Source organism: Nematolebias whitei, chromosome 18, assembly GCF_014905685.2.
Source record: "Nematolebias whitei isolate Nwh7 chromosome 18, NemWhi1, whole genome shotgun sequence".
Taxonomy (NCBI): Eukaryota; Metazoa; Chordata; class Actinopteri; order Cyprinodontiformes; family Rivulidae; genus Nematolebias; species Nematolebias whitei.
The window spans coordinates 12701105-12723782 of NC_056515.1; the positions used below are offsets into that span (position 1 = coordinate 12701105).

At 39.0% G+C, this 22678-nt stretch overlaps 1 protein-coding gene across 1 annotated transcript; it reads right to left on the reverse strand.

Annotated features, from left to right (window-relative positions):
- Window positions 1-6001: 6001 nt before the first annotated feature.
- Window positions 6002-10718, reverse strand: LOC119425043. The gene is made up of 6 exons (XM_037692569.1): window positions 10546-10718; window positions 9958-10114; window positions 8976-9028; window positions 8616-8713; window positions 7449-7596; window positions 6002-7368 (listed from the first exon to the last, which is right to left on the reverse strand). Exons 1-6 carry the CDS (start codon window positions 10633-10635, stop codon window positions 6079-6081), a joined length of 1836 nt encoding a protein of 611 aa, XP_037548497.1. The 5' UTR covers window positions 10636-10718; the 3' UTR covers window positions 6002-6078.
- Between the last annotated feature and the right edge of the window lie 11960 nt (window positions 10719-22678).

Sequence of the window (22678 nt, forward strand, 5' to 3'; positions counted from 1 at the left end):
GCAGAGCGACACAGGGCAAGAACTCACAGTGAAATTCCGTATGTAAGAGTGTAAATTTTACATTACACAACCTATTAAACACTTTGTATAAAATTAGTTTATTTTTAACAAAGACTAAACTTTTGCAACCAGAAGTTACAACATAAATCTATAAAACACACAAAACAAAGCACAACTAGCTTTAAGCATCAACTTTTAAGTCAGTCATTAAGCATACGATGTAATTATGACAGAAAATAGATGATTTACTTGTAGTTACCTCCGTACAGATGAACATGTGGTATTTCCTGCTTGTAACTGTTGTATTCAGCTGATCATGGGGTCGACCACTGACCATCTTTTACATTTTTCTAAACTTCGTTTAGTTTGTGAAATGGAAAAAACTATATTCCACCCTCTAAGTGCTTAGGGTAACACATGTCTGAATTACATGTTCTCCACTGACGTTTAACCATTGTTTTCTGATAATTTTTCACAAAATCTCTATGACCCCAAAGCATCTGTAAAGCAAAACCCTGATGACGTCGTTGGAGGAAAACGGGGCTGCAGCTCCTGCAGGTAAGGGGCGTTTACCTTCAGGACAAATTGAGATCGCTGATTGGCGAGTTGCTGACATGACTACTGGACTGATCGACAGGTGGTGTTGAGGATTTGACTCGTGCAAAAAAAAAAAATCATAGATTTTACTGGACTGTCATCATTTATTCTATATTTATTCCAATTGTATTAAATATTTTGGTGAATCTAAGATTTGAGAACTGAGATTCCTTACAAAATCCTAATTATGCTAATTACAGTGATGCCAAACTAACACGGAGATCTACAGCACTTGTTTCAGCTGTTGTTTTATCTGTTAAAGATTTCTAGTTCTGACTAAATCAACTTTAGGTAAATCGGACCATTAAAGAGATGAAGGGAACTCTGTGATGTCATCAAATAATTTTAAATGCAAATATTGCGTGTCTAACTAAAGGGAGTGTCAGTACTTCGTTTTTGTCACTGAAAAAATTTGCATACACAGAGGCATGCAAAAGGAAACTAATAATTACTGCAACAAATTGACACATTAGTAGGTCATATTTTTATTGTTCAAGCTGAACATTTTGGTTTTCAATTACATAGTGGTATTTTTTTTTGCTGTTTTTGCATAAAATTTTAAAAAGAATGAAAGAAATGAAGCAGGTAAAGACAACAGATGGATGGATGGATGGATGGATGGATGAAAGAAATTAAATACAAAATGTGCTATGGAAAGAATATAACCATAAAGAGAAATAAGTTTCAATTTCTAGATAAAACTTAGTCATACCATTAACACTTGTTATCATAAAGCCAGGGAGCACTTGTATATAACCTGCATTTCACTCAGGAGGATTTTGTCTGCGGATACACCACCAGCTGCTTTAAAAGTTGAGTTGTTACTTTTATCTTCACCTGGAATAATTTCACCGCACCAGCTAAGAGGGAGTCTGTTCTTAGCGAGCTCAGAAACAGCAGCTTGTCCTCTCACAGAAAACTAGCCAGGCTGAAGCTGCTGCTGGAGTCCACGTGAAACTCACTTCACCTGGTGGCACATCCACCCACAGGTAAATATCACAGTAAGATGGTACATTATAAACTTGTCATGTAAGTCATGGAGAGATCAAGTTACATGCTCTGACAATGTATTGATCTTCACGGAAATAATGTCAACAACAGTAATAATAATATCAATAAGCTCAATAATTGAAACGATCTTGCTATTCGTATTTTATTTTGTGGTTTTACAGGTGCACTCCCAGTTATCCTCATTCTGCTCAGTCCTGCGTTGGTGGACTCTCACTCCTGCTTCAGTCACCATGATTAGTCAGTGTCTTACCTGAGAGAAGATTGGCTGACTGAGCTAAAGGCTGGGGCCAATTTCAACTATTTTTATATGTGAATGTGAGGGCCGTGTTTGTTTGTTTGTTTTGCAATTCTTAAATATTATTCATATTTATTTTTGTTTACCTAACTTCATATTTATGTTCCAGGTTGAAGGTGGCCGTCGAGTATTGTGTAGGTTCCGTTCCACTCGTGTCTCGTGCATCACATAAAATACATCCTTTTGTCTTTTAGTTGACTGACCACTGGAAAGTCTCGGCCTTGGCTCAATATTTATTTTAAGAATCATTATTGCCTCCATTAGAATAGATTTTTAACTTAGTGTTAATAAAATGTATATTGTATCTTGGAACAGTCTCCTGCTTACTTGTAAACAAACCCAAGTGTCTTTTCTGTGTATAAATTATGTCCTTGGGTGAAAGTCCTAAGGTCGTGTTGCAGTAAGTTTATAAAATTAAAATAACATCCATACCCAAGCTTGTTACATATTGTTCTAGTGTTATGTAATTAGTTATTTAAAGGTTTTGAATTATTTTAAACATTCTTCAATAAAAGCACACTTGAGCAGCATACTGTACTGTTTTTTTATTTAATTTGTGGATTGATTCAGTTGTATTGAAAGAAAAACATGTGTAATTTACAATATCTACTAAAAACAAAAAGCCTTTAACTATTTATTATTTTAACTGTACACTATAAATTGATAGTGGATTACAAATATTTTTCCCAAATTATGCAATTTCATTTTAAAGAAATTGGCACATTTATGTACTGTATTTTTCATGAGTAACAACTATTTACAGTATTTACAGTGATTCACAGCTTGAGACTGAATATTAGAAATATGAAGGAACTAATGGGTGATTTGTACATTTTATGATTCTTACTGCACTGATATAAACACATGGATGAAGGTGTTGAAGTAAAACACGTCAGCAGACTCCTCCTCCACACTTCTTCTGCAAGAAAGATGAAAATGGCTCGCAGTAAGCCTTGGTTGTAGAAGCTGTACCCCTGCAGAACATCTGGACTGCTCCCTGGTTCTGGCCTCTGAGAAGATGTTTCCAGTGACACTTGCAGAGACTGAAGATGTTTGAAGTGTGGACACAAAACACACGGGAAGACTGCAGCTTCAGAGGAAGAGCAGGGAATTGTGGAGCCATGTGGTCCAGAATGATTCTACGCAGGACTTCTCAGGTGGGCACTGGTAAAACATCTGTGAGCCCTGTGGCACAGGACCAAACCTGGATGGTACCAGCTCCAACGTTTAGGCGAGCGATAAGTGGTTGGGACTCCAGCTGACCTAATTTTTCTCCTGCTGTCACCCAGTGAGATTTAAAACAGATAACTGTTTTTAGCACACATACATATAATAATTGTTATAACATATTTAGCTTTAAACAAGTAATAGATTCTAGTTTGAAGATGAGCTGAAACATCATCAGAACAAAACAGACTATGCTGCTACCACAGACAGTAACCAGTGAGCAGGAAGATGTTACTGTAAGCTCTCAGTACAGAAGTTGTCCATCGTACGTCAAAGTTCTTCAGCTGTCAGAAATGAACAGGAACTCTAATGAACATGAGCCAACCGGCTTTCTGACTGTTTCAAACCTGCAGTCTGTGGTTCATCATTTTTCTTCACGGACCTGAAGCATCTAGCTCTGACAACTACCTGTCCCTCGACAATATTTGACCTGTAGTTATGCAGAAGTAAAGCACAATTTGAACATCAAGCATCATAGCATCTCATAACTAACATCTAGTACGTTTTCCTTCACAAATTGTAACGGCAAACACATATCAGAATGTTCAAATATCACTTAAAAGTTTATACCACGTCTGTCTCAAATATTCCAAATCATTTAGCACATTAAATTAGGCTTTATTACGATGTTTATGTACTTCATATGCTGTAGCTAACGGTTAGCTCGTTAAGCTACGTCTTTTCTTACCTTGATAGCTGTGGATATATTCTTCATGGAAGAACTTGTATCCTTTCTCAAGTTCATTGGTTCTTGAATTTGCCACTTCCTCCACATCAGCGACAGAAAAGGCTTGCACTTCCATAGACTCGCAATAACAGGAAGTGACCCAGCACCAGGAGATGCTACTTCCGGTTGTTGTGAAAAAGGTTTATTGGCAAAGAAAGCGAAAGTGTCAACAACTCAAAACCCCCCCACCCCCCCCCCCCCCCCCCCCCCCCCCCCACACACACCTTCCTCACACACACACACACACACTCACAAAATGAGTGGAAAACAGCACCCACTATCAGTGCATATGATAATTTGGATGAGGATGCAATAATGACAGTACAATATTTCACCATTTCCTATCTGGCAACCCTGGCTGGGAGGCCCAGATGTCATTTTTCACAGCATCCTCTTCCATTAAGGCATTCCCAGGCTAGACAAGAAACAAAGTCTCTCCAGCATATCCTAGGTCTTCCCCAGGGCGTCCTCCCCAATGAACATGAACACCTCCTCAGATAGATATTTAGGGGGCATATTTAGCAGATGCTCACACCATCTCAATTACAACTCCTCTAGATGTGGAGGAGCAGCGGCTCTACGTCAAGTCTCTACAGGAGTCCTGAACTTCTTACTCTATCTCAGATATAATGTGATAAAAATATTTTATGACAATCAAAATCAGAATAAGCTTTATTTTCCATGTACTGAAACAGTAAGATTATGTTCATACAGTCACCCGAAAGATGGGAAGAGTGCACGTTGCTGCTGCTACTGGAGAGCAGCCACTTATCCTTCTTCAGAATAGGCTTTTGGATAGAAAAGGAGAAAAGCCATGAGGATAGGACAGTGTTATTGCAATAAAAGCTCTCTTCACATCTTGTCCTATCAGGACACAATTTAAGGCATCAAAAATCTCTACCAGCAAACACATTTATAAACACATTACATGCATTTGATGACAAGACAGTGAGATTTGTCCATGAAGCACTTCCAGATAGACCATAGTCATGATAAGATGTTGGTCAGCCGACACAGTTCTGATAAGCCTTCACAGAAGTTCTCCGGTGTGGTAGACAAAGTTTTTCCTTAGTTTACACATATCCCAGGAGAAATTTGGTAAGTCAACCTGCTTTCGAGGCCAACCGGGGGAGTCATATTCAGATAATTCACAATTGTTGATTTTTTTCAGGCAGATTGTTTTTTTCTTGCCAGCCTTGATTCCTGCTGGTACTTTTGATCCAAAATGGCCAGATTTGTGAGCATTCCCCTGGTCCGTACCTATAAGCCTCCTCCAAGGTTGTCTCCAACATGCTGACGAGTCCCAGAAGCCGCAGGTGGCCTGCGATTCTCACAAATCATTTCCGTCTTACAGTTGAGCTCGTAAATCAGCTGGGTTTGAGTAATCGAAGCATGAACCAAACTTTCACACAGACTTGGCAGTTTTGCCATTGCCAAAACTGCTGCCGCTGTCTTCCTTAATAACCGATAACATAGGAATCCACTGATGCCAAAAAGCAGAAACCCTGCTATCATGAATCCAATTATATAAGCATCTTCGGCATCCTCCTGAGACAGAAGGGAAAGACACATCAGCTCCCAAACTCCCCACGGATCCATGACGTATCCTGCTGCGTGAGCCTCAGCGGGGCATGAGGGCTCTCCAGGACTCTCTCGCTTTGTTGAAAAGATTTTGGCGATTGTGTTGAAAGTTCAGCTGACCACATCCATGACAGTAGTTTTCGTTTTGGAAGATGTAATAGGAGCTCTGATACACAGACAGAGAGCAAAAAAAGCAGGAGGAGAACAGGAGAGGGAAGAAAAGGCGTCCGCCTCTTATGAGAGTGAGTGTAGAAAAGTGTCGAAAATGTGACATATTAAATAATAATAATAATATGTAAAAAAAAAATTCCAACAGAATTACTCATTCAACAAATCAGTTTTGAAACATTAATTTTATTTAATATTCACAAAGGTAAAAAATAACTTTAATTTATATGTACATTTGTTATTTATACAAGCAAACAATAAAACATGGAAATTATTTTCTTTGTATTTTCATACAGTATCAGAATATTTGCATATATAATATTTTTTTTAACTAAAACTTAATTTTAATTTACTCTGAACAAAATGATGAAAATGTGTTTTTATGATTTCCCCCCAGAGATTGAAAGTGAAAATAAAAGAAAGTAAACAGAACATGTAGCTTAAGTTTGGTGTTGGTTTTGTTTCCAGGTCTTTATGATGAACTCGAGATGATTTTTTTCAGTTTCATGACCTCCTCGGTGGTGAGGTGCAGCACAGAAGCTGGGCTGGAGTCCACCATGAGAACAGCAGAAGACTCCATCTCTAATCTCGGTTTACCTCCCCCAACCTGATCTTCTCCAAAGAATTTAGGAGCAGAATCAGTGAGAGATGCTTTGGGGAGAGGCGGGGTGTTTTTATGATACAAATCCCATAAATGTGCAGATTTGAAGTTGAATGGCTCGTCCGTCTTCTGCTGATAGAATGGCCAAACATCCCTGATAGCTGCAGCTTTCCGAACTCCACCTGCAGGAGACGTGCTGCAGCTGGTGAAAGGACTCTGGCTGCTGCTGTGCTGCTGCTTGGTCATCTGCCCATCTGGCGTTAAGCTCAGTTCACCCCTCAGCCTTAGATTCTCAGGTGAGCTCTGGTTCTGAGGGTTTACACAATATGTCAGGTCAGTGGGAGAGTCATCCACATCAGACCAGCTCCTTTTTCTAGAAGATGTCCCATGACCTGGAGAAAATGTCTCTTTAGTTGGAGCCCTGCACATGCTGAGCCAGTTTCGGACCACGGACAGCGGCACCTCTATTTCCATATTATTCTCCTCCTTTTCTTTGGGGAGAATTTGACTGAGCCCCTCTGCAACTGGACTGGCCTCTCTGGTTGTTGGAAAATCAGTTTTGGGAGAGCTGGTGGGTTTCACCACTTCAATGACATCTGTATCCTCCACCTCTGTCAAACCACAGCCACTCATGGGGCTATTTGAAGGTGTGGAGATGATACCAGCAGCATTGGTCTCCGTTCCTTCTGCAGGTTCACAGTCAGAGGAGACCCGTTCGCTGGAGTCATCGTCCTGCGTCTCGCCCCTTTCCCCTGTCAGCACCCCCCCACGGTGCGGACTGTAGAGTGTGGAGGGTTTGTTTAAAAACTTTGGATTCTTGCTGGATGAAGGAGGGGAGAAGGATGAGACTGGGTGCAGGTTTGCCTCCCAGTTTGAATCTTTCTTGCTCAAATTCAGAGGCTGTCCGGCTGAGGTCTTGTACTGCTCTGCCAGGCGGCGCAGCTGCTCCAGCGGCTCCTTGTCTGTGTCGGCAGAGTCTGACTGTGATGGCTGGAAGGGGAATCTGGACTGGACAACATGGGGGGCATGTGGGGTCATAACAGGGGAGGAGAGTGAGATATAAGGAGGCAGAACAGGGTTGCTTGGGTGGTAGAAGTGAGGGAAGTGGAGAGGCAGAGAGTAGATACTCCCATGTGGGTTTGATTGGAAGTTGTGTGACCCCTGTGGGAAAATAAATAATCTATCAGCAGCAGAAACAACAAGTTAATAGTTTATTAATAAAGGCAATTTACATCACCAACCTGGTGCAGCTGCAGGGACAAAAACCTGCGTTTGGATGGTCTCTGGCCGCCGTCCTCATCTTTAGCGTAGCGATAAGCTTTCGGCTGATGCTGAGGCGTGGTGCTCATTAATATGCCTTTCAAGTGACATTCATAGGGCAGAAGAAGCCTAAAAACAAAACAAAACAAATTAAATGAGACGAGCTTCAGAAAATTGAAAACCTGCATTCTTTGAAATAATCACCTCCTGCCTTTCATACAAACCTTTAACTTATGATAGAGAGACAGAGTTGTAGCTGTTTGTGTCAAATCTTGAAAATGTCACACAATCTCACACAATATTGTCTCATGTCACGAGGCATGTTAGCATATTAGTGTTTCACTGACTCTCTCCAACTACCAAATCAAATTTTAACTTGATTTCTGTAAAACCAAGTCCTAACCAGTATCGTGTTGGTCATTTAGCTGTGGTGGCCATTTTTAATCAGGGTGACACCCAGAGTTAATCAAAAGATGTAAGCAGTAGAGTTCAGCTGAAGGTTTCTGGCAGCTACTGCCACATAAATGTTTAGTTCAATATGTTGGAAAATAACGGAGCTATAGTCATATCTGTATGACCAGTAGCTGTGGTGGCCATTTTGATTTGAGAACTTAGCAATTTATTAGCGCTCACTGTGTGTTGGAGTTTTCTGTCATCTAATATCAAACTGTAGCTTGAATTTTTATTTTTTCATTTAGCAATTTTTCTTTGGCAGCCATCTTGAAGATGGAACAAAGAAATTAGCAATCTATTTGCATTCAGTAAATTCTTGGAGCTACAACTATACCGTTAGCTCAATTTGTCTAAAAATGAGTTATGGCCATTTTTGCGTTTGCTAAGGTAGATTAGCTGTGGTGGTCGTCTGGAGTTAGATTGAGTCCAAAGATTAATACGTTTTAGATGCACGTCCCAAAAATGACTTTCTGAAAGTTTCATTTACATCTAACAAGGTTGAGTCAGGTGCAGGTTCTTCTTTACTGAAACGTTTTGTCTTTTATCCAAAAGAAGAAACGAAACATTTTCAATCCATCGAGGTTTTCATGAGATGTTTTGCAAACACACACTCATACACACATTATTACTCTTTTAGCTAACGGTCATGAAAACAGGACCCACACATGGTTTGATAAATCTACAAATGTTCTCACTTTTCATAATGTCTGCGGGTGCACGTGGCTGCGCTCGTGCTCCGGGGGTTTCCTCCCAGTGTGTTGTAAACTCGTTTCCACAGCTGATGAGAGGTCACCTGGGGGTGCAAGACAGTTCTTTTATGTTTGTTGCACTAAATAAACTGCTGCTTAAAATAGCAACAGTTCAGAAGTAGGTTTTCAAGTCTTAACATCTACTTTAACTACTTGTATTATTTGTGTAAAGTTGTGGGTTATATGTAGTGTTGTATTTTAAACAATTAAGGAACTAGTTTAATTCAAAAAATCATCTTAAAAGTGATTAAATATTAGAAAAAATATAAATAATGACTATTCATTAGGAAATAAAAAATGACTTACCTTGTGGTAGCCGCCCATTTCATTGACAGTCTTGAACATCACAAATAAATCAACTGAAAAACAAATAAACAACAAAAAAAAAACATTAATATCTGCGCTTCATTCCAAGAATGAGCTGCAACAGGAATAAATTAATTATTTAAATTACAACCACAAATCAGTTAGTGTTTTTAATAATTGGTTTTACCGAATAAAAAAATAAAACTTATCTTGGGTTGTTCTCACAAAATATTTGTGAAGAATGTTATGTTTATATTTATTTAAATATACAATTTGAACGTTTAGCTTTGTAAGAAGTTAAATTAGAAAAACAAACAGAAAAAAACGATTAATTTTTAGACATTTTTAGACACTGCACAACTTAATAAAAGGAAAAAAGTTTCCATATTTAGAAAATGTATCTTCTAAGTTGCATTAAAACTACATATTTTATATATTAAAAAAAAAAATACCTCAGCTGTTTTGATTTAGAGGAGTTAAAATATTTGCAGATTTATAAGTTTTGATAGCTTGATGAACAAATTTATTTTTGACCTCTAAACTGGCTTTATTACTCATGCAACATGACATATTGTCTGTGTATGAATATAATAAATCAAGATATTCTCTAAAAATAATCAACAAATCTAAATAAAAACGTGAATATTTCTGTAAAAGGACCTTCATTTTAACAACTCAAAATATCTGAAAAATGAAGCTTACTGTGTGTATTCAAAACAAAACCTAACTTCAACTTCTGTTTGCTCATGAACATTTTGAAATTCATGATCGACCCCTTGACATTTTTCTATTCGTTGCTTTACCTCAGCTGTAACTTTTTTATATACTTCAACTTTTGAAACACAAACGTTAAACTAACTTATCTGGTTTTACAATGTGGTCTTTCTTCTAAAACATTAATTTGACTCAAATCATTTAGGCAAGAATTATGAACAAAATATTGATAAATCTAATGCGCTCCAAATAAAACGTTCATAATTACTTTGCTTGAATCCCAGGTTGGGGATTCTTTCTATCGGCGTGTCTCTCTTCTTCATAAAGATGTAAAGATTTTTCAGGAATTTTTCCTCAGTCTTCTCCTCCATTGAGTCTTTGGTGCTCTTCTCTTGGATGTCACTCTGGACCATTTTCATGTGAACCTGAAAACACAGTTAATTAAAAAAAAAAAAACGAAGTTATGATGCATCTTAAAATTTCAGTTCAATTTAGTTTGACAGCTTTAAAATGTGAAAAATGAAGCACAGCTCACATTGTGCTGAAACACCTGCAGGTTTGTGCCACGTCTCTTAATTTCAGGGAGTTTAATCCCTCAGACAATGTCAAGTTGTTACAATGAACTCTTTATGTTCATGGTTTTTACAAATGTACAACACTATGCACAGTGGCTTTAAGCGCAACACTCAAAAACTCACAACGGCTTCATTTTAAATCACCTTTCAAATGATTTTTTCCCCATTTAGAAACAGTTTTTTCAACAATAAGTGAAAAAGTTAGGACTGCATTTTAATGGAACAAAATCGAAACAAATATAAATCAACTATTTGAAGAAGTCGTCTGAATTATTCCTCACCTGTGCTTCCATGGTGGCAGTAAGGACGGATCGGACTATCTCATTGCCCTGACAATCTGGAAACAAGGATGCAAGCCCTCCCAGCGACATAAAGGAAGATTCAAATCGCTGCCACGGCTTATTATGTCTGTGCCACGTCAGTCAGGCTCATGCGCCACGAGTCTCTGTAAAGATGTGATAAAGTGACAGAGGAGGTGTTTACCCAAATAGCTTCCTGCTGAGATTTTTATTGTCAAACCAGTCTGACTTGCTGCTGAACATTTGCCTAAAAACAGTGCACAGGACTACACCTCACACATTTGCATATTAATAAAGAAACAAATGAAAATATTTGTCCTCAATATTTTTATTAAGCTAATTAGCTTGTCCTTAAAATACTCTGTGATTGCTCCAGAGACAATGTGTTGATAAGTCACCTTCACAAGAAGGATTAAGCTACAGCAGGTTTTATTTATCAAACAATACGATTTATTATGATATGAGCTTCACTTGATACTATTCACAACAAAAGTTATTTTTCAAACTGTGCACAAAAAAGCTGCATAATAATAATAATTAGTTGACAGATATTTATATCAATTACACAGAAGTTTCCCAGTTGATTTGTGTTACATTGGGTTATTAAAATGCATTAACACGTCCCTTATGGGAATGCATATCATCCACTGCATTTATGCAGAAATGAAAACTAAGTTTATCCATTGTTGAGTTAAATGGTAAATGGACTGTATTTATAGAGCACTTTTCTATTTTATCAAGATATTCAAAGCTCTTTACAACACAATCTGTGCCTCATTAACCCATTCATACAGCACTCCACCATATCTGTACAAAGAATAATCAGAGCTTTATCACATTCATACACCAGTAGGACACACATCAGAGACAATGAGGTGTTCAGTGTTTTGCCCAGGGACACTTGAGCATGTGACTGCTGGTGGAATCGAACCCCCGACTCTTTTATTGGAGAACGACTGCTCTAACCACTCAGCCACAGCCGTCCGAGTTGCAGCCAGTTTGGTTATTTCTTTAACAGTATGCGCAATCTCACGCAATGTCTTGCATGATTTGCTTTACGTATGTGTTGTGAATGACTGTCAGCTACTACCACACCAAAGTTTAGCTCAATGTCTGTTAAAAGTTGTGTAGACTAACACTGAAATGCTGTGGTGGTCATACTGATTTAGGCTGACTCCAAATTTTGCTCAGTTGTACATCTGCAACCAGTATATATTTTTTTCTGATTCTTTCTGTGAACTTTGTCTTGTAGAGATATTTTGCTGACAGATTTTTTTTTTTACTTTAACAGTTAATGCTAATGTTTCGAGCAAAGATGTCCTGCAATGTATTGAACTGAAAGTATTACCTCCCCAGATTTTAGCCCTTATGGACTGACTGAGTTATTCAGTGGTTCATGAGATATTTTGCTTATGCCACAGAAAATGTACACACACGTACACACACATATATAAACAGACTTGGGTAAAATGCTATAATTCCGCCTTCGGCAATCACTTTCCAGAATTCCAAAATGCTCAACAATTCCTGCACGTGAGTGAGAGCACTGAGAGCGGTAATTATCTTATTATCTTATTATTACAGAAACTTGAGCTTTATTAGACATTGTAGATCTATGTTAGATAGTATGTAGAGCTGTGCTCTCCGTTGTAGTCTGGGTCCAGAATGAACGATTCTGCACTTTGGTTCTGTTACAGTCTGGCACATGTCCTAATGAAAACACTGATAGGACTTCTTTCATGGTTTTTCGTTTTTGTCATATCATTGTTTCTTGCGGAACCGGTTTGTTAGTCTCATATGATTGGTAATAGAAACATATTACACGTGATCTAATGTGACCTGACAGCATGAGTAAGTGATGAGGATGACTGTCAACTATCGCATCAATGTGAAACTTAATATCTGTAAAACTGACTGAGTTAAAGCGATTTTCGTTCCTGCTAAGCTCAGTTCACTGTGGCCATCTCGAATCAGGTCGATTAAAAAGATTCCAAAAGTTAATCTGTTGTAGACGAACATCAAACGGTTACTTTCTCAGAGTTTGACCAAAGTCTTTTGGTTCATGAGATCATTTGCTAATAAACAGATGGGATGGACACCAGAAAGTAAAGCCAAGGTTTTAAACAAATATCAGATGGTGCTTGGAGTAAGTGTTGGAGATGATTCTCAGCTAATACCACACCACATTTCAGCCCAATATCTGTACAAATGATGAAGTTACAGTCATTTTTGTGTTTGCTAAGTTTGTTTAGCTGTGATAGCCACCTTGAACCAGGTTGACTCCAAAAGTTCATCAGTTGTAGATAAAAATCAATTGTTTATTTTCTAAAAGTTTCCTTAAAATATGTCAATTTATGAGATCTTTTGTTAACAGATGGACAAACACTTTGACACAATTGCATAATTAACTGCCTTTGGTGGCAGCAGTGCATTATAAGAATATTATTGACAGCATCTGTATACATGTCAGATTATGATGAATGTCTTTTTGCAGACATATAAAATGTTATCACAGAGCCAACACAAAAATGTTTTTAAGTTATAGATTTAGATTGCAATAAAGTAAAAAATATATTTCTTTGGTTTTTCTTACCCTTTCTGTTGTCTGAAGCCATTTATACCCAGTGCCGAGTTTTAATTCTACTCGCAACAGAGAGGAATTTTTGATTGTTTAAACTGCTCAAATGTCAGAAGCATTATTTTCTTTGTCAAAGAAACACTCTTTCTGGATGGAAAACTTGAATAGGAAGCTCAGAATACAAGGGTGGGGTTAGAAGTCTACAACTATGCAGAACGAATACCTGAAAACAGGAAATATAAATGCTGTTGAATGACGATCTGCTTTGTCTTCTCGGAATTCACTCTCAGGTTGAGTTTAGTGTTTTTATAGGCTTGCGGCATCTGTCTGCAATGTCAATCTATGGAAATTTACAGGGTGTGGTGCTAATCTCCAAATACTTGCAGTATAACAAATGTGAGAGAAGGGAGTATAAATATAGTATGTACTTTAAAATTAGTTGGTCAAGTTAGTTAAGACTTAGAAAAGACAACACGTATTTCTTGGTGATTAAAATATTACTTTTGTCACTATATATAATAAACATGCAAGCCAACTCATTTCAGTGTTTTATTGTATTATTTTATGTAACGGATTTTATGTGTCTGTGTTATACGTGTGTCTCACTTGCAAATGATTACCTGTCTCAATGTGATTACCTGTTTAAATTAAAATGAAATAAAATAAATCCTAAACTTATTTTTGAAGCACCTTCAAAAATAAGTCAAAGTGCTGAGCAAAGCTGACAGAAAAAATAGGCACAACAATTAAAGAATACTGAAAATATATCATAAAAATTGAGAATAAAATATTTTTTAATTTGGTTAAAATGAATAGCAGGGTTGAAAAAGGGACATTACTGCCCATTGATGGCAGGCGATAATAAACGTGGCTCACCCAGAACACTGAGGGGCAGGAATAACCAGCTTGCAATAGAACAATCTCACAAGGACTGTGCAGAACCAAGGAGGTTTTTATACACTGGGATGGTGATTAGAACTGGAAACAGATGACACAGTTGGAGTCAGAAGCCAACAAAACTGAAGAAATTGATGAACTTATAAGCCAACACAAAAATAACATGTTTCTTACATGCGTAGCAAGAACCAAGAAAATTGTTCTCTTTGCCAGGGCTGTGCAAAAATAATAAAATCAATATACAATTCTTTCTTGAAGCCCTGGTTGGAGAGTTCCTGCTGCTTGTCCTTGTCACATCATCTGAGCAGAACTTTTTTTTATTGTGTGGTATCCACCAACATGATTGGTGAGAAAATAAAGTGAGTTTAGCTTCTCGTAAAGTATGAAATGCCATGGGCAGACTAGACTTCGATCTTGTTCTTGCCACCTGAGTAAACAACCAAGAGCCTCTGTTCTAGCAAAGTAGGCAGCATGTGTGAGACATGAATGGTGTGCTCTGGTCAGTCAGAATTACTTTGGGATTTAGGAGAGGATTGGTGCAGGGATGCTGGACTGCAGCACCTCTTTGCGGTATAGTACTCACTGGAATTAACAAAGTGAAAATCTCGTGGTATCTGGATGTGGAACTTTTAATGTGGGGCAGCTGTGGCTGAGTGGTTAGAGCGGTCGTCCTCCAATGCGAGAGTTGGGGGTTCGAATCCACCAGCAGTCACATGTTGAAATGTCCCTGGGCAAAACACTGAACCCCTCATTGCCTCTGATGTGTGTCCCATCAGCGTATGAATGTGATAAAGCTCTGATTAGTTTCTTTAGAATGATTTGTTCAATTAGCTTTGTAGAGATCTAGTAGAGTGCTGTATGAATGGGTAAATGAGGCACAGATTGTTGTGTAAAGCGCTTTGAGTGTCTTGAAATAAGATAGAAAGTCGCTTTATAAGTACAGTCCATTTACCATTTACCATTTAATGTTAAAATGAGCTGTTGGGTGGATTTTTTCCATTCATTCAACCTTTATTTAAACAGGTTAATCCCACTGAGCCACGAGGACTCATTTACAAGAGAGACCTGGATTTTAACAAAGAATGGTGACAACAGTGGACATTCACAAATGATTCATAAAATTTTTATTTATTTTTTTAACAATTGAAAACAGAATGATAATTAAAAGGAGGAAGAAACATACAAAAAACAGCTAGATTATGAGGCGGTGTAGAAAACTAAAAACAGGAACACATCTGCATTGGTTCTTGCCAGGAACTTAACAGATGTTTGAAGCCACTTAGAGAGGTCAAGGTCGAGAGCTTCAGATTTTTTTTTCAAGATATTTCAGGAAACAGGAGCAGAGTAGGAGAAGGCCCTTTTTTCCAAGTTCAGTCCTCACTGAGGGAACACTGCAGGTAATAATGTCCTGAGAGATTAACCAGTTGAGATTCTGGACAACCCTGAATGGCCGATCAGTAAATTCAACATTATTAAATTTTACTGAATGTAGCATTTTCTCATTTCTTAAGTTTCCAGCCATAGAGTTTTCTTGATTCAGCAAGAAAATTATGTCTTTTGGAATTTTAGACACCAATACTTTGTCATTTTAGTTTGTTTTTCTTCTGGGTGTGACAGTTTACCTGATATTACTAATCTCTGATTAAAGGAAAATAGGGCTATGTAAGTGATGTATACTGTAATAATGTAGTGCTGCACATTATGTTATTATCGATATTTGTCGTTAGGAAACAATCTTTTAAAGTGTAGTTTTAGTGTCAGTATTTCAAATGCCAAATTAAGACACTTGTGAACATTGCCACTTAATTTCAGGCATATACATCCACCAAAACCACAATTCCAACCAGGTTCAGGTCTATCAGAGACTAAATACAGCTTGAATTAAGTAAGTTGGTCTGTACACCCTGCAAAAATACCAGTTTTTTATACTTCCCAGACTGGGGATGGAGGCTGGGAGTCAAATGAGTCATACCACCTGACCCATCTCATGAGAGAACAGTGCTCTTGTTGGGTGAGAAGCAACAATTAGCTGTTTTAAATCACACAGGTCAAGACCACTGAAAGAGGTGCCACAACGGATCAGTTGGTAGAGGTGGGCCCTCTCAGCTTAAAGTTGTCAGATCAAATCACAACCCAGTGACCACTCCTGGAGGAGGTTACCTGTTCCCTCTGTGCATGTGTGATTTTTCTCCGGGTACTCCAGTTTCCTGCCATGGAACAAAAACATGCATGTAAGGCTGACTGGTCATTTGAAATTGCCTCTAGGTGTGAGTGAGAGAGTGAATGGTTGTTTGTCTCGTTTGTCTCCATGTGTCCCTGTGATGGGCTTGCGACCTGTCCAGGGTGTCCCCCGCCTCTCATACAGTGACTGCTGAACTAATCAAGTTGGCACCAGTGAACCCTGTGACCCAGAAAGGAAAAATAATGTAAAGATAATGGATGGATGGAGGACCATTAAAAACCTTGACTGCAATACGTTTTTTTTAAAATTTTATTTATGTGTTCTCAAGTTTACAGGGAATCACGGAGAGAAAAAATAATTCTCTCTCAGTACATGTCACCTGTGACCAAAACATTCTGGATTCATTGGAAGATTTTTAAGGGGTTGTTTGGACATCCAGCTAATAAGATATACAAATTACAAATTGATACACATGACTGACAAAGACATATGTTTCTGTCACTTTTAAAGTATACTTGTACTTTAGATATTGCAAAGTAAATAGGCAGCTTTAAAAACTTTTTTAATATGTGGAAAAAATATTTGCCTTGGAGGTAAATAACTAAGGCAGCACGGTGGCGCAACTGGTAGAGCTGCTGCCTCTCAGCGAGCAGGGCCCTGGTTCAAACCCCGGTCCAGGGGCCTTTCTGGGTGGAGTTTGCATGTTCTCTCCGTGTATGCGTGGGTTTTCTCCGGGTGCTCCGGTTTCCTCCCACAGACTAAAAACATGCATGTTAGGCTAATTGGTAACTCTAAATTGTCCCTAGGTGTGAGTGAGAAAGTGAATGGTTGTTTGTCTCTATGTGTCCCTGTGATGGACTTGCGACCCGTCCAGGGTGTACCCCGCCCCTCGCACAGTGATTGCTGGACATGGGCACCGGCGACCCCGTGACCCAAAATGGAATAAACGGGTAAAGATAATGGATGGATGGATGGATGGATGGTAAATAACTAAGATTTTCCAAGGTGGGGTGTAACACCAAGACAATGCCATAATAAATCATCACACATCATCATTATAATCTTTTTCTCAATTGTTTTATGTCTAAAACCAATAACATTGATTTCCTAAGCTAATATGTAAATATATGGTCATGTAAGATTTATGTCTCAAGACAGACTTGTATACAGGAACTTAGTGGTCACAAGGTTCATTAGACGATGGTCACCTTTTAATTAACTACATTTTCAGTTTACCAGGACCATTAGCTACAAGAGGTGAAATATAAAGAGTATTGTCTTGTTCATCATTAATTAATAATTAGCTAACAATTAACTAATTGGAGTTTGGAAAACCAAAATGTTTATGTACCAACTGCCTAATCAACCTGTTTTTGTGTCCTTATTTTGAAGTGCAAGCACTTTTTCTATAAGGCTGTTTCTGAAAGTAATTTTTCTGAGCGTTAGGGTGAGAAGTAAAAAGGCTGAGTCTGAGATATACAAGGATTAAAAAATGCCTTTTGTTCTTACAGACCGGATTCCAAAAAAGTTGGGACACTAAACAAATTGTGAATAAAAACTGAATGCAATGATGTGGAGGTGCCAACATCTAATATTTTATTCAGAATAGAACACAAATCACAGATCAAAAGATTAAACTGAGAGAATGTATCATTTTAAGAGAAAAATCTGTTGTTTCTGTCACAAATTGGGGTGGATCGGACAAGCACAGACTCAGAAAAAGGTTTTAAAAAGTTTATTTTTAAAAACCGGTGGCGTCTGGCAGGAGGTTCTGGTTCTGGTACTGGTATCGGACCGCTCTGGGGGAGACAGACAGATTAGTGGCTGTAAGCAGAACAGAGTAAACAAGAATAAAGCCACTAACTTTCTGTCTCTGGAACCAGTCTGAGATGTGGGCCAGGTGGGTCCCGGTACCGATCCGAATCTCAGGAGCCAGTAACATGCGCAAGGGCGCATAGAGCAGCAGCGCGCAGCGTGAGCACCAACAAGTAGTGAGGCTGGATGGGCGAGCTGTGAAGCTGAGGAGTTTAGGCAGCAGAACTTTATCCAGGGGCAGGCAAGGGTCAAAACCAGAGAGGAATGCAGCCAGGCAGAAGAACCAAAAGGAGAATCCAAAAATCGTGGTCAAGGAGCAAAAACAGTCGTCAATATGGTCAGATATAGGCGAGGAATCCAGTACGGGGGCAAAGGCGAAAACAAGATGTCGTGGGCAAAACTATGGTCGAATACTGTGACATGAAGAGGGAACGCTGGATATCTATGGGAAGAACCTATAATTATCTGGCACCGACTGAAGAGAAACAGGGAGCTTAAATAGTGAACTGAAACAGGTGTTGCTCATGAATGTAGATTGTGGTAGATGGTGGAGGGGGCGTGGCACAGGGTGACAGGAGCTGAATGAATGAGAGGGGAACTCAAAAACTAAAGCAGGAAAATGAACGTGAATGATCTAAAAACAGGGGCTGTGGTATGAGGAGCAGAGGCTTAAACAGATGGGGCGGCAGCGGGGGCCGCTGAGCGTGACAGTTTACAAAGTTCATGGCATCAACAAATCCCAAAAAAGTTGGGACAAGTCTATTTCTACCACTGTGTGGCATCCCCCCCTTCTTCTTACAACACTCAACAGACGTCTGGGGACAGAGGAGACCAGTTTCTCAAGTTTAGAAATAGGAATGCTCTCCCATTCATGTCTAATACAGGCCTCTAACTGTTCAATCGTCTTTGGCCTTCTTTGTCGCACCTTCCTCTTTATGATGCACCAAATGTTCTCTATAGATGAAAGATCTGGACTGCAGGCTGGCCATTTGAGTACGCGGATCCTTCTCCTACGTAGCCATGATGTTGTGATTGCTGCAGAATGTGGTCTGGCATTATCGTGTTGAAAAATGCAGGGTCTTCCCTGAAAGAGATGACGTCTAGATGGGAGCATATGTTGTTCTAGAACCTGAACATAGTTCTCTGCATTAATGGTGCCTTTCCAGACATGCAAGCTGCCCATGCCACAAGCGCTCAGTCAACCCCATACCATCAGTGATGCAGCCTTCTGACTGGAGCGTTGATAACAACTTGGGCTACCCTTGTCCTCTCTGGTCTGGATGACATGACATCCCAGTGTTACATAAAGAAGTTCAAATCGTGACTCATCTGACCACAGAACAGTCTTACATTTTTCCACACTCCATTTTAAATGACCCCTGGCCCAGTGCAAACGTCTGAGCTTGTGGAGCTTGCTTAGAAATGGCTTCCTCTTTGCACTGTAGAGTTTCATCTGGCAACGACGGATGGCACGGTGGATTGTGTTCACTGACAATGCTTTCTGGAAGTATTCCTGAGCCCATTCAGTTATTTCCTTCACAGTGGCATTCCTGTTTGAGGTGCAGTGACGTTTAAGGGCCTGGAAATCACGAGCATCCAGTAGAGTTTTACGGCCTTGACCCTTACGCAGAGCGATTGTTCCAGATTCTTTGAATCTTTTGATGATGTTATGCACGGTTGATGATGATAACTTAAAAGTCTTTGCTATTTTACGCTGGGTAACACCATTCTGGTATTGCTGCCTATCTTTCTGCGCAACAATGGTGGAATTGGTGATCCTCTTACCATCTTGGCTTCTGAGAGACACTGACACTCTGAGAAGCTCTTTTTATACCCAATCATGTTGTCAATTGACCTAATTAGTAATTTTTTGGGATTTGTTGACACTGTGAATTTTTGAATCAACATATTTTTCTTTTAAAATGTTACATTTACTCAGATTAAACTTTTGATCTGTCATCTATGTTATATTACGAATAAATTATTGACATTTGCCATCTCCACATCATTGAATTCAGTTTTTATTCACAATTTGTTTAGTGTCCCAACTTTTTTGGAATCTGATTTGTACATTTTACACTTGATTTTGCTGAAGCTGCTCCCTCAGACTGTATTATTATGAAAACTGAGAAAAGTGGATTCATTTAAGGTATAGGAATTGTATTACCTGGTTTCATTTGGAGAAAAAAAAAAGGAAAAAATTTAAGACTATTTAAAATAGAAAGATGGTTAGAAGAAATATCTTACTTAGAAGTTTGTATTCAATAGGTTTTAAGATGGCTGACTTTTACTGGGATATTCACACAGAGTAAATGATGAGATAATGTACCAAAAAGTGTGTCTTTCAAAGTCTAACTTCATGATAACAAATCAAGAAGATCAAATATTCAACAGAAGGGTCACAGGCGGCACAGTTTGTAGGATTTTCTATGGACAAAGCAGTTTAAACTGACTATTCAGTTATATGTGGTTTAAATAACGATGTTGAGGTTCTCCTTAGGAGTGACAAGGATGGATAAGATTAGGAATGAGATCATTAGAGGTACAGCACAGGTTGAACAACTGGGAGATAAAGTTAGAGAGGCCAGACTGAGATGGTTTGGACATGTCCAGAGGAGGGACAGTGGGTATACTGGAAGAAGGATGTTAGGAATGCAGCTGCCAGGAAAAAAGACAAAGAGGAGATACTGTATATGGATGCAGTTAGAGAGGACATAGTTGGAGTGAGGACAGATGATTCAGAGGACAGAGTGAGATGGAGGAGGATGACTCACTGTGGGGACCCCTGAAGAGGGAAAAGCCAAAAGAAGAAGAATATTCAGTTATATGTAGATTATCCAGTAAAAATCCAGCTAGGTATGAAGATACTATTCAACATTTGTGAACATCTGCTGAAAATTAGACACATTTATTTTTATTTATTTCATTTTTTATTTTATTTGTAACAATTATGGCAGCACCGTGGCGCAACTGGTAGAGCTGCTGCCTCTCAGCGAGCAGGTCCTTGGTTCAAACCCCGGTCCAGGTGCCTTCTGGGTTGAGTTTGCATGTTCTCTCCGTGCATGCGTGGGTTTTCTCCGGGTACTCCTGTTTCCTCCCACAGACCAAAAACATGCATGTTAGGCTGATTGGTGACTCTAAATTGTCCCTAGGTGTGAGTGAGAGAGTGAATGGTTGTTTGTCTCGTTTGTCTCTATGTGTCCCTGTGATGGACTTGCGACCTGTCCAGGATGTACCCCGCCCCTCGCACAGTGATTGCTGGACATGGGCACCGGCAACCCCCGTGACCCAAAATGGAATAAGTGGGTAAAGATAATGGATGGACGGATGTAACAATTACGAAGGTGAGATGGAGGAAGAAAGGTGACACTTTCTCCACTTCACTTCACTCCACTACTTTGTTTTATTTATTTATCTCTCGTTAAAGTGGAGCACCAGCTGGTCAGTTTACTGATCAACAACAACTTAATTAATATATTCACCCTTTAATGATCAAAACTCAGTAACTCAAGTAGAATCCATTAATTACAGGGAGTTCTGTACTATAACAAATGAATATTCATCCAAGTGAAGAGACCAAAGTTGTCTTTGAAGTTTTATCACATAAATAATCAAACTAAGAACCAACAACAATAATAAACAAACAATAATTTTAATTTATTCAACCTTTATTTACACAGGTTAGTTCCATTGAGCCTCGGGGACTCATTTACAAGAGAGATTTGATAATAAAGAATCAATCAAGGCTTAATTCTCTTATAAATGGTAAATGGTAAGTGGACATGGGAACCGGCAACCCCCACTTATAAAGCGACTTTCTATCTTATTTCAAGATACTCAAAGCACTTTACACAACAATCTGTGCCTCATTTACCCATTCATACAGCACTCTACTAGATCTCTACAAAGCTAATTGAACAAATCATTCTAAAGAGACTAATCAGAGGTTTATCACATTCAAACACCGATGGGACACACATCGGAGGCTATGAGGGGTTCAGTGTCTTACCCATGGACACTTCGATATGTGACTGCTGGTGGATTTGAACCCCAACTCTCGCATTGGAGGACGACTGCTCTAACCACTCAGCCACAGCCGCCCAATGAAAATTAAATTGTTTATTTTAAAAAACAAAATTCATAAAGCCCATTCAAACAACAGAAACAATCAAGTGCAGGCAAATCTATGTTTCTGCATTTCTATAATCATTACCATAAATCTGCTGGTCACGTACACAGCTGCAGCAACAGATCACCTCATGAGTTGCTATCAGCCGTCCAAGTAGGTGAGAAAACTTACTGACCAGTTTTTATTGAAAATATTCACTTTCTCTTGAACACTGTCCCATAATTGAACTTTTCACACTTCAGTCTGCTTCTCTCCCTCCTCTACAGCATCCTTTTTCTCTACTGAATTTTCTGTTTGCTCCATCTTTGCTAGTCACCGCTTTGCCACCGCTATCGTCATGGGGTGCAGGGGGAAAAATCCTGCCAACCCTGTCATGAACCAGAGGCCGGATCGCAAACAACAACAACAACCACTGAGAGGGTTAAAAGATTTATTGTGAAATAAAGTAAAACTCTGGAGTAGGTCCAGTTCTGGGCTGGTTCCGATCTTCTGATTGGTAGTTCGTGATTGGGTA

What these genes read in the sequence shown, in the direction of transcription:
- LOC119425043 (XM_037692569.1), bottom strand. Translation starts at nt 10,635, where the DNA reads ATGTCGCTGGGAGGGCTTGCATCCTTGTTTCCAGATTGTCAGGGCAAT. An exon ending in CAACCTGGGATTCAAGCAAA is followed by an intron (nt 9,029 to 9,957) that starts GTAATTATGAAC and finishes TTTGTTTTTCAG; the next exon opens with TTGATTTATTTGTGATGTTC. An exon ending in AAATGGGCGGCTACCACAAG is followed by an intron (nt 8,714 to 8,975) that starts GTAAGTCATTTT and finishes TTGCACCCCCAG; the next exon opens with GTGACCTCTCATCAGCTGTG.